This window comes from Danio rerio, chromosome 22 (assembly GCF_052040795.2).
Source record: "Danio rerio strain M-AB ecotype USA chromosome 22, GRCz13ab, whole genome shotgun sequence".
In the NCBI taxonomy this organism is placed as follows: Eukaryota; Metazoa; Chordata; class Actinopteri; order Cypriniformes; family Danionidae; genus Danio; species Danio rerio.
In genome coordinates this window covers 36,466,995-36,480,281 of record NC_141042.1, presented here as the reverse complement: position 1 = coordinate 36,480,281, position 13,287 = coordinate 36,466,995, and the positions used below count along the sequence as shown (strand labels likewise).

At 37.9% G+C, this 13,287-nt stretch overlaps 1 protein-coding gene across 3 annotated transcripts in view; it reads left to right on the top strand.

Moving 5' to 3' along the window:
• The window catches only part of grm7 (glutamate metabotropic receptor 7), a 367,182-nt gene that overhangs the window by 283,843 nt on the left and 70,052 nt on the right, over window positions 1-13,287 (top strand). For all 3 annotated transcript variants that reach the window (XM_087302215.1, XM_087302216.1, NM_001302247.1), the window contains 1 exon segment: window positions 9,172-10,107. In XM_087302215.1, coding sequence (XP_087158341.1) covers window positions 9,172-10,107 — 936 coding nt within the window.

Genomic DNA, 13,287 nt, shown 5'->3' with positions numbered 1-13,287 from the left:
ATATGAACAGTCTGTATATAAAACTCTCCAAAAACATATGCTAATTTTATATTTAGATTTTAAGCACCCAGTCATCATGTAAACGTCTGAAAACATTTGTGAAATTCAGGAAAATGTGCACTTTTCCAAACCCCATGCTATTTTTATTTGAGCTGTTTATATTTTAATATTTTTTCCAGCCTTGTTTTTAAGTCTACGTCACATTCTGACCTGATTCCGTTCACCGCCACTCGTGCATCATTAGTTTTAGTTCACGATACGGAGTGTGTTTTACACTCGTGTTGAGGACAGTAATCGTCAGGTTCTCCTCTCCAATGTGACATCATCTGAGCGAACGCGTTTCAATAATTCACACCAGCACTGCTGTCTCTGTTCTATCAGAGAGATATTTGCTGTTAGGGGTAAATAATTGATTCTGCTCCGACTGTTGCTCCTGGCAAGCCGATCTCATGAGGCCGTGGATGTGTGCGTTTTTCATCTTTGTATGCATCATGCTTTAGCATTTGATATGCTAGCCGCTTTAATGGAGCAGAGGGGGAATCAAAGTGAGGATATTTGTGTATAATCATTGCACATGTGTTTATGCGGATGCCGAGATTCATGAGTGGATTTCTGGATTTCGGTCTTCATTTGAATTTGAGTGTAAAGCAGCATGAACTCGTTTGATGGTCTAAACCCTAATAAGCCTTAATGGCTTCTTCCTTACAGTGATGTATTTATTAATTTTGACTTTTTTTGGTTTGAGTGTAGCTAACTGCTGTAGCTATGTTTCCATCCACCTATTTTTATGCGCATTTTGGATATGCCCATAAAAAAACGGCTGATGAATATGCCATGATCCGCATAAATGTTGAAAATGCGCAAAAAAACGTACACGTTTAACTTAGTAGGATAAACTTTTTATTCGATAAGAAAAGATGCGCATAAACTACGATGGAAACACTTTTACCGCACAAACTTCAGCATGCACATTTAAAAAAGGTCATGTGATTTTGTGATAAGAGATCATGTGCTGATGGAAATGTGTGTAAATGGACAAACCAGCAGGCTGAGCACACTGTAAACCATCTGAACTGTTGATTTGGTCATTCTAAAATGCCTTACCGTTTAAGTATTAGTGTTATTATATTATTAATGACCTCTAGAATCAAGAATATCTCTGCTCCGCGTCTGCCACCACGCGTTCACTGCGTGTTAGGATTGCCTTCTGAGGTGTAAGTCATTTATTAGACGAAGAAAGGATTGATGCAGCTTCTCCTTCTGCAGCAAATTCAGTTTTCTGTCAATATTTGGCACCAGTTAATCAGGAAGTGAAAATTTTGAAACACAGCTTTATTCGTACGTCTTTTATGCGATAATTCAGTTTTGCGCATAAAGTTCATTCGCATTTTTGGATGGAAACATAGCTTGTGACATTCCAACACAAACACACACTTTAAATTAAGATAAGTTGATGTTTCTTAGCTATTAATAACTGCTGAATACATATTTTATTTATTTGTTTATTGTAAGTAATTGGCATGGGATTTACAGTATTGCTAAAGCATTTTAGATTTGAAGTATGTAATATGTTAATATGATTCCCTTATTTAAATTCCATTACGATTTACGGTTATGGCATAAACTTACGTTTTTCATCAGATGCTCTCATTTAAGCGCTCGGTTCATCCGTGCTGCAGTTCATTTTAGTTCAGTCACACAGCTGGCTGTACTGCTTGTGTTTGGTTCACTGAATCACGCATGCGCAGTATTATCAGTTTACTGCTTTTTAATGTAACGTTACTGTACTAATAAATGAATAAGAGTATATATTGGATTATTTAGGGTCAGAGGGGGTCTTAGGCTTGTTAAAAAGTAAGTAGCTTGTGGATAAGTGCTTACTGGAGACGCGAATAGTTTCAAATGATTCAGTTCGATTTGGTGAACTAGTTCAACCGGTTCACTTAGAAGATCCAGTTAAAATGATTTGTTCGCGATCGCGATACAGAAATAAAACTCATTATTGGGCACAAAATGTGTTAAAGTAATAGTTTTAATTGTCCGTATTTAATGGTGTCACCCTGCTGCTGTCATGTCCACTCGTTGTTTTTGTCACGGGAGCAACAGTGAGGATGACTGGAGGAGAACTGGCTTGATCTGGCAGCAGGACTACAGACTCTGAAGTGCGAAAGGGTCAAAAACCTGCAGCGCAAATTATATTTACTTCTAAAAGGCTTATGTTGTGTTCAGACCAGACGCGGAACGCGCGGATAAATCGTGCTATTCGCGCGTAAATAGCCGTGTGAACATTTGAGTTTACTCGCTTCATTCATGCGTCAAACCCCGCTTCATTTGCGTGTCAAATTCACTTCAGAACAGACGCGGATTCGCGTGTTAGGCAGGGCTTCTGTCTGCCCGAAGACTCTAGCTTCATAGCTAAATGGCTAACATGGATTTTATAAAGAAAATAACGGTGTTTATGTGCTTTATGAAGACTGAAAAACAGCGTTGATACGTTTAGGGTCGTGTCTGAGTCCACTACATCCTTTCAGAGGTGCATCCAGCTCTGTGACCTCATAAACTCCTCCAGAAACTGAACCTGGATGACGGAGGCTTTCAGCGGTGCTTCTGACTGAGCCAAGCCGAGTTTGATGAACTGTTGTTTATGAAGGCTGGTTAACGTGGCGCGAATGTACGCTGAAGTTCAGATTTACGAACTCGAGAGATTCGCGCGAAATGCTCATTAAGCGCGTCAAACGCGCAAAACGTTCAATTCGCCCCACACCATTCGCGCAATTTGCGTCACTCGCGCCGCGTCATTTGCGCGTATCGCGCCGCAGGATGTCTATTCGCGCGTTTGCATTGACTTAACATGTAAATCACTCGCGCTTGATGCGCGTTCTGCGTCTGCTGTGAACGCAGCTGTACAGTAAGATTATGTATTAAACATTCACAATTACAAGAACGAAGGAGGTTTGTTCTGTATGTACACAATACAGTTTCAGTTAGTTCTAGTTTTTTTTTTTTTTAACTCGTTATTTTTAGTTCAGTTAACGACAATCATTTTACATTTTAGTTTTCATTTTGTTCGTTCGTTTTCGTTTACTATAATAACCTTGATTCAGGGGTTGGATTCTATATCACATTCCCCCCTATATATTTACATTGTTTAGCCTTTGACTTAATTTTGCTCGTTTTATTGTTCGTTATTGTTATTTTAATTCATATTTACTTGTAATGAATTCAAATGGTCATTTCTGAAATTCTCACTGGTAAAGGATTGTCGCATTGTTGCAACAGAGTTTGGTAGAAATCCAGAGCTGGATAGAAAACGGCAACAAGAAAGGAGATTAGATGGTGCAAGGAATTTCAAATAAGATTCAGAGACCATGAAGAAGAAGAAAAAGTCGTCTCATTCATTCCTGTGCCCCCAGATGGGATTCAGTGGCTAAATTAACTGTGCTGTCTTTCTGCTTTTGTTTGGGCGGCAGAAAGAGCGGCATGTCCAATCAGTGCAGCTCCGCTCTGCGTCACCGGGATTGATGTGGCTTTTCATTATGGCATCTCCAGGTGTCAGTCCGGCATTCACAGCACTGACACTCAAATTGCAGGAAACTTGCTGAAGACAAACACACGAGCTGAAAGCTGGAACACAATGTGGATGTGGATACTTGTGCTTTGTTGGTCATCAGTACACAGGGTCCAGTTTGGGTCCTAATCTCCTATTGTTTTAGTCAAACTATCCCAGATTCATCATTTACATTTACTGCATTTATTACAATGATGTTAAGCGTGTTTAAAATGCTTGTTTTTTATCATAGATATTTACATTAGATGTTGCTTACACTATTCTTTCTATTGAAAGGAATGTGTCAACAGAGCTGCCGTTTTAGTACAGGGTTGCGCTCCTTTGAAATGAATGTGGGACCAACCGATGCAGTGCAGTACTGGCAATCAAACTTGGGTACAGTAGGGTCAGTACAGTTGGCGTTTTTGTGTGGAGTTTGCATGTTCTTCCTGCGGGTTTCCTCCACAGTCCAAAGACATGCGGTACAGGTGAATTGAGTAGGCTAAATTGTCCATTGTGTATGAGTGTGTATGGGTGTTTCCCAGAGATGGGTTGCGGCTGGCAGGGCATCCGCTGGGTAAATTGGCAGTTCATCCTGCTGTGGCGACCTCGGATTAATTAAGGGACTAAGCCGAAGGGAAAATGAATGAATATATAAGGGGCCTCACAGTAGCGCAGTGGGTAGTACAATCGCCTCACACCAATAAGGTCGCTGGTTCAAGCCTCAGCTGGGTCAGTTGGGATTTCTGTGTGGTGTTTGCATGTTCTCTTCGTGTTGGCGTGGGTTTCCTCCGGGTGCTCCGGTTTCTCCCACAGTCCAAACACATGCGCTGTAGGGGAATTGGGTAAGCTAAATTGGCTGTAGTGAATGAGTGTGTATGGTTGTTTCCCAGTGATAGGTTGCAGTGTGGTTAATGTGTGCCAACCCCAGATTAATAAAGGGACCAAGCTGAAAAGAAAATGAATAAATCAATGAATGTCTCTCCCTTTTGTTTTATAGTTTTTAGCTTGTTGTTGTTGTTGTTTTTTTTTTGTTGTTTTTTTTCATTTGATTTATTTGTTTTATATTTAATTTATATAGGATTTGCATTTTGGTTTTGATGTTTCGTTATTTATATTTCTTTGTTGTGATTTGTACCATTTTGCTGTGTTTTGTTTTAATTTCAGTATTTTTGTTTGCTTTAGGTGTTCCTTGTTAGTTTTGCTTGTTTCTGTGTTTTCTGTTTTGGTTAGTTATCTTATGTTTTGATTTTCTTGTTTTCATTGCTTTTGTTTTGTTTTTGCTTGGGTTTTGTTGCATTTGGAGTCTTGTGACTTTCTTTTTAGGATGTTTTGATATTCTTTGTAGCTTTCTTTTTTGTGTTGACTTGTATTTTGTTATGTTTTGAGTGTTTTTTGTGAGTTTGTTTATTTTAGTTTTGTTTTAGTTTGTCTTTTATTGATATTAGCTCGCTCGCTCGTTCGTTCGTATGTTCATCCGTTCATCCATTCATCTTTTGATGAAAAATTATTATAGTTATATTATATATTAATTACATTTCTAACAAACTGTTTTTAATGTCTAAAAGTAAATTGAAGTAAATAAGACTGTAAGTCTTAAGCCAAAAAGGCTGCACCCACTCATACGTGAAGAATAAGCTGAATAGGTCAATTGAGTAAACAAAATTGGCCTCGGTGTATGAGTGTGTGCATGGATGCTAAAGTGTATGGGTGTTTCCCAGTACTGGGAGGTCATTCAATGGTTTAAACATATGCTGGAATAGTTGGTGGTACATTTCTTGATGAATAAGGGACTAAGCTGAAGGAAAAAGAGTGAATGATCAAGGTTCTATGGAAGTGGATTCATTACAGTGATTTATTTTGCATTCTTCGAGACAGCCATGATGACTGAGCTTTACAAAAGAACCAGACATGTAGATGTATTTGGTGAACTATATCTTTAAATCAAAACAATTCTAGTACTTTTGTGTATTTCTGCTATTGTTGAAAGCAAATTCTGATTTATTTCTCCACTCAATCCAAACCTATAATCATCAAAACATTTTAACAGATTAAAACGGTGTTCTTCACTGCTCTTTTATTATATGAAGTGATTTATTCATGCATGGCAAAAAAAATAAAAATGTGGCATTACCCGCATTTCTCTCTTATTGCCTGTTTTCATTAAAATGTGCCCGTCTCCATCGTGATTGTTGCTACGAAGGGCTCAAAGAAATCATTGGTAATCACGACGCAATCAGCAGTGTTTGAATGGAAGGCAAGAAACTCAAAGTGCATAATAAAAGAGGTCTAAGGGAGTGGACGGAAAGCAATGAGCAGCCTCAGAATGATGCCGTTCGTCTTTTCCTTTCTCCTAAATGTGTTTACACACTATCATAGCTGCACATGAATTAACTATCTGCCTGTCAATATATTGTTTGTTTGTCTTATATTTAAAAGGATTTTTATTTTTTATCCTTGCATGTTAAATAATATTAAACAATAAGGTAGTTTTTTTTTAACATAATCAGACTTGTTTTTTATTATTTACTATTTTATTTGAAGATTTTATTATTTTTTTTACATTTTATTTTGTGTTTCTCTTTATGAAGTTTTGCTTTTTTTCTTTATTCAGGTTTTGTTTTATTAATGTTGGTCAGTCCACATGACATGTATTTCAAAAATGTATACTCTAAGCTATAAACTATGTATGACAGACAGATAAACTGATTGATTGATTGATTGATTGATTGATTGATTGATTGATTGATTGATTGATTGATTGATTGATTGATTGATTGATTGATTGATTGATTGATTGGTTGATTGAGAAGGGTCTGGCTGCAGATTTGCACTTGCACTTTCAGGCTAGCACTCCCAGGCTTGCACTTTTAGGCCCTCACCTTACCTCTGCAAGTAACTAAGTAAGTCATTTACAATCGACACCTGCACTCTCCTAGCAAGTCACTTGCAATTGACACAAATAAGCTGAAAGTAAGTTTCCAGTTTGTTTGGGTTGCCAATGATGATGCTGTCAAATAATTTTAAGTACTTAAGTTGTATACCATGACAGATCCCCCATCCCCGACCCACTCGAAAACATAAGCAGTTTGTGTATTCATTATGATTATAACGGTTTATTGTAAATTTACCAAAGCAGGCTACTATTAACATTTATACCAGCAAAACTTATTTTTTATTTATATGAACTATCAGGTCTAAGTAGACACAGAATTTTAGTTTTTATTTTAAACATTTCAAGGAGTTGTAATATTACAACTAATGGATACACATTATAGACTTACAGCACTGATTCATGACTTGGGAACTAATCTTTATTCAGCAGGTCCCAGGATGATTGCAAACAAGAATATAGATGTCGATGCAAGTGATGTGGCAGGAAAGTGCAGGGCTCGTTTGCATGAAAGTCCTTAACCAAAAATCACTCAGTTTAAAGTTAAGGGTTCCCTTAGTAAAAGTTGGGTCGCAAGAAGAAAAAAATTGTAAAAAATATCACCTAAAGGAATTTAAGGGTTTTATTAAGTATTTCCCCTTAGTAAAAATCATTTTCTTTTAAAATATTTAAGGGACCTAAGCAGCTCCCTTAAACAAATGACTCAAAATTCTACCATTCGCACAAAAATAAAAATGTTTTCGATAAAAGACTTACAGGACTGTAGATAAAAAATGTAATAAACCTATTTAATAAATAAACTAATATATATATATATGTGTTGATAAGTTAGCATGTCTGGGCAGGAGTGCATCCATATGAAATCGTAGTTTCAGTGCAGCTTCAAGAGTCTCTACATGATCCCAGCCCAGTTTTATAGGTCCTAATGTCGAAATTGACTCGATAAGGGTGTCTTGACTCGCTTAACAGACAGAAAATGGCACAGGCGATGTTTACCGCAGAGCTGTTGTAAGGCAAGCATTCGTGGTTTGTCACGATCTGTTTACGTAACTATTGCAAGTGCGGCACCCATCGTCGTGTGTTGCCAGAAATCACAGTAAAACACTTAGAAAAAAGCACTTAGGTAAGGGTGACAGATAAGGCGTTTGTTGCAACGATCTTAATGAAATACCTTACATCAGGAATTTTTCCCCCTCAGGGACACCCTTAAGTTACATGACTGAAGGACTTTCATGCAAGCGGGCACAGGCGTCGATTGTAAATGACATCACCTGCAGAGGAAACACAGTTGCCTGAGAGTGCAAGTTTGCAGCCAGACTCTATTGAACTAATTGATTGATTGATTGATTGATTGATTTGATTGAAGCCCACACTTATTTTACCCCTGTGTGTAAAATATATATATAAAATAAATATATATATATATATATATATATATATATATATATATATATATATATATATATATATATATATATATATATATATACATACATACATACATATATATATATATATATATATATATATATATATATATATATATATATATATATATATATATACATACATACATACATTTATATATATATATATATATATATATATATATATATATATATATATATATATATATATATATATATATATATATATATAAATGTGTGTGTGTGTGTATGTATGTATGCATGTATGTATGTATATATATATATACATATATATATATATAATTATTATTATTATTTATTTATTTTTTTTGGTGCAGTGACCCGGATGTAACTGAGGTTTAGGGGGTGAGTGTAACAAAAGCCTGGTACTAAGAACTATGCATGTAAACCTCATACCTCTTGCCCACTAGCACACTGGCAACTGACTCTAAAGTTTGTGGTACTCAGGGTCTATGTTAATTCGGAGAAGAAGGTTTACAAATATTTGCACATGACCTGGATTTGATCTATTATATGATTTCAGTATAACTGAGATCTAGTAAGGGCTGCATGGATAAACCTTATTCACCTGATCTAAAGAGATGCAATAATGACTGACCCTAAAAGTTGTGTTCTTTTGGAAACTCTGCCATGCTATAAACACTGGTTCCAATACTGCTTAGAGAAGAGAGAATAGAACCAAAGGGGTGACATTAGTGCTGTGACCAGGAAATGAACGAGATTTAAAAATGTGAATGTAATACTGGCTTGTATGAGCTGTAACTTCAAACCTTACTCTCCTTGCTTCAGGCATAGGTTTTATGCATACACTTGTTTATACTGTGGAAAATTAATTTAGTAAAGAGAGTACTTCATATGAACCAGACACCTTATAAGCACTCTATACCTTTTTCAACCACATTTACCACAAAACATTATTCAAAACAGAGTGTGCTTCACATGTGTTGGACTTGACAAACCACCTGCAAGTCACACACTTTGACCTCTCTGTTTGCACCAGACGCTTTCTTATCAACAATTCATGTCTTTGAAAACATTTCTTAGTGTGCGTCACACAGGTGTGACTGGGCTTGACAAACCACCTGTAGGACACATTCTAACCTCCAAATTTTACCCTCACCTGTAAGTTGCATTGGATAAATAATCTACTAAATGTACTAATTATCTGGTTACCTACATTCTTCAAAATATCACTTTTGGGTGAATGTCTAGATATATGTTTAGAGAAATGTTTGGACCAATTTCTGATGTATATCCATTGTTTTTTTGTTTTTGTTTTTCAGATGGATGAGATGCAGTGGCCTAATGGTGAGATGGAGATCCCCAGCTCGGTCTGCAGTCTTCCCTGTAAGACAGGTCAACGCAAGAAGATGGTGAAAGGCATGCCATGCTGTTGGCACTGCGAGCCCTGCGACGGCTACCAGTACCAGTACGACGAGACCTCTTGCAAGCTGTGTGCCTACAACATGCGCCCTAACCCCAATCGTACCGCCTGCCAGCCAATCCCAATTGTCAAACTGGAGTGGCACTCTCCCTGGGCCGTCATTTCAGTCTTCCTGGCAATGCTCGGCATCATCGCCACCATCTTCGTCATGGCAACGTTTATCCGCTACAATGATACGCCAATCGTCAGAGCATCTGGGAGGGAGCTCAGCTACGTTCTGCTAACTGGGATCTTCCTATGTTACATCATTACTTTTGTTATGATCGCTACGCCGGATGTGGCCGTGTGCTCCTTCAGACGAATCTTCCTCGGGTTGGGAATGTGTATTAGTTATGCGGCTTTGCTTACCAAGACAAACCGAATTTATCGGATCTTCGAGGAAGGGAAGAAGTCAGTTACTCCGCCGAAACTGATTAGCCCGACGTCTCAGTTAGCAATCACATCTAGCCTGATCTCCGTCCAGCTCTTAGGGGTGCTCATATGGTTCGGTGTGGATCCTCCGAACACCATAATCGATTATGATGAACAGAAAACCATAAACCCAGAGAAGGCCCGAGGGGTTCTGAAGTGTGACATTACGGACTTACAGATCATCTGTTCTCTAGGATACAGCATCTTGTTAATGGTGACGTGTACAGTTTACGCCATCAAGACGCGAGGCGTTCCGGAAAACTTCAACGAAGCCAAACCCATCGGCTTCACCATGTACACCACCTGCATTGTGTGGCTAGCATTCATTCCTATATTCTTCGGGACAGCACAGTCGGCGGAAAAGGTAATGCTTGGTTTTGTACTTTTCACAATGTGTTTATGCTTACGGTTTTGGCGATCACATCCGCTTGTGCTTTGTCTGTTCACCAAGGGATAGTTTACCAAATAAATTACACTCTGTCATAACTCCACTTGTCCTAAAGCTGGTTGATTTTTTTTTTTTTTTCTGCTGAATAGAAAAGAAGGTATTTTGGGAAATGGTAGCCATTGACTTCTCTTACATACGATGCATTGCAAAATTTTCTGCCGAAGGGCACTTATTGGCCACGATTTCGAAGGAGGGACACTTCAGGCCATGATAATAACAATAATAATTAATAATTCCTTACATTTATTTTCTGGACACTCAAAGTGCTTTACACATTTTTGGGGGGATTTCCTTTACCACCACCAGTGTGTAGAATCCACCTGGATGACGCGATGGCAGCCATATTGTGCCAGACCCGCACACAAGCTGATTGATGTCTGATAGACAGAGTGATGAAGCCAATTATGATATGAGGATGGTTAGGAGGGCATGATGGACAGAGGCCAGTGGGTAAATTTAGCCAGGATACCAGGGTATGCAGGTAAACCCCCTAGTCTTTTTCAAAGGACATCCTGGGATTTTTAACAACCACAAAGAGTCAGAACCTCAGTTTAACATCCTATCCGAAGGACATTTCTCACTGACAGTATCCCCATAAACATACTGTTATCTATCTTCCCACTTAAATCTAGAGGCAAAACACAGCTAGGAAAGAACAAATGAAGGAAGAGGGGAGAGTACCGCTTTCAGACCCAGAATCAACAGTCAACACCTTCTTAATATTCTGATCACCATCAGGCAACCATTGATTTATTTTGTGATCAATTGAAATAACATTTCTTACATTTTAAAGAAACAATACAAAACAAAAATAATACCTCAGGATATGGGGGTCCAAATTAACAAACAAAACAACCGATAACTAATTTAAGACAAACTAACTTACCTAACAAAATAAACATTCCCAAAAGAAAAAAAATACATATTACTTCCCTTTCTTCCTGCCTACCCACCAAAACAGGAGAAAAAGTTTCTAAATAAAATACATCCCCACACCTTACTCATACCAGCAACTTATTTCACATTATAAACATGAAACCACTAGAAGTCAGAAGCCCCTGGTATCTGGGACTGGAGCAGCTCAAGTGAGACATGTCGTCTCCCCTCTCCCTTGCCTTCTGGTCGGTTGCAGCCAGTCTTTATTGCTCAGTTGATTAGCTGCACAGATTAGACTCAGGTTGCATCAATCTGTAAACAAAAGAAATCAGGAAACAGAAAAACTGCAATATAGAAACAAAAATAAAACAGCCACGATACGTAACTTTTTAACGATTTGTAATTGCAGCAAATTGTTTGGAAGCATTAAAAGTGTCCAAGAAGACAACCAAAATCTTTACACATAATGACCCAGAGACTGTTTAGATGATGTCACTGATGAGATGATGACGAATGTTTACTGCATGATGACCGAAATGGCCTTAAATACCAAGCACGCACAAGACGTCAACATGACGTCAGATTGATGGTTTACCCCTAACGCCATGGGGATGCTGCATTTTGTTTGGAAATGAAAATCGGTTTGACGTCAGAACCCAACGTCCAATGACAAACCTAAAATTAACCAAATATCAACGTCTAATGATGTTACAGCTTGAGGTTGTGTGGACATTACCACTATGACGTCAATCAGATTTTGGATTTTAGTTGCCATAACTGATATATAAATGTCAGTATTTGATGTCAATATGACGTTGGTTTAAGATGTTGGCTCGACATTGGAATTTGGTCATTTTTGGTCATATTTGAAGTCATTTTTGGACATTAAAATGAGATTGTCTTTAGACGCTGGCTAGACATTGAAATTTGGTCACCTGACATCACTACCTAAATATATCCTACTATTAAAATCCTATGACGTTGTGTGCCTCCTGGGCAATAACTAAATGCACTACAGAATATAACGTTTACACACATACATGCACAAATTACATGTAAATCAACTTTTTACAGGGTAAAGGCCCGTAGACACCGAGTCGTTTTTAGTTTGCGATTATCGTCAGGTTTTTTTCGAGACATTTTTCCATATTCAAACCCAAGCGATTTTTACTGTAGTCAAGTATGCCAAATTTCTACCTGACCTTAGATGGTGCTACACAACTTTAAGCTCCTGACACCCGCTTGTAACAGAAGAAGACATAAAGTTGACACGATTGTTGTTAAAGTTACCGAGCTCTAGCGATGAAGAAATGATTATTGTTGACCAGAGCAATAAACAGCTCCACACTCATATCACCTTCTTCTTTAATGTGCGCTCGCATTGAAAGTTTTGTGCTTGAGCTCCTCTAAGTGTAACTTCAGCTAAGTAACTTCAGCAGATTTGTGCATGTGAACAAAAGTGCCAATCTGATTAGTGGAGAAGGTTTAGACACGGCGCGTTAAACAAAAAAAAAATTAGCATGAGACGTTTCTTTAAAAATTACACTTTTACGCCTGCCGTTTTGCGCGTTGTTGTGCACGATCACATTGGCACCATTTATTTAGTCACGAGGCGTTAAACGTCGACGAAAAACGCAAGAAAAAAAGTGTCCCGGTGTGCACGGACCTCAATACTCACTACTCATTACTCTGGAGTACTTATGAAAGGTCTACTTTTTACTCATAGTTTGAGTAATATTTACAACATAATTTTACTCTACTTCCATTACATTTTTAGGCCAATAATAGTACTTGTAGTATACTTTTTCAGTACTCTTTTCTCTACTAATTGACTGCAGGTCGAAGGGAAGTAGTGCGGTAAAAGTAGTGATACAGCGCAAAAAAATGTGTAAGCTAAAGAATTCAATTCAATTCAATTCAGCTTTATTTGTATAGCGCTTTTACAATGTAGATTGTGTCAAAGCAGCTTCACATAAATGGTCATAGTAACTGGAACAGTGTGGTTCAGTAACTGGAACAGTGTGGTTCAGGTTTTAGTGTTTAAGTTCAGTTCAGTTCAGTTTAGCTCAGTTCAGTGTGATTTAATCATTACTGAGAGTTCAAACACTGAAGAGCCAATTCATCGATGCGTAGCTCTACCAATCCTGAACCATGCGAGGCAGTGGGGACAGCGGAGAGGGAAAAAAAACTTCACCTGATGGGAGTGAAGAAAAAAAACCT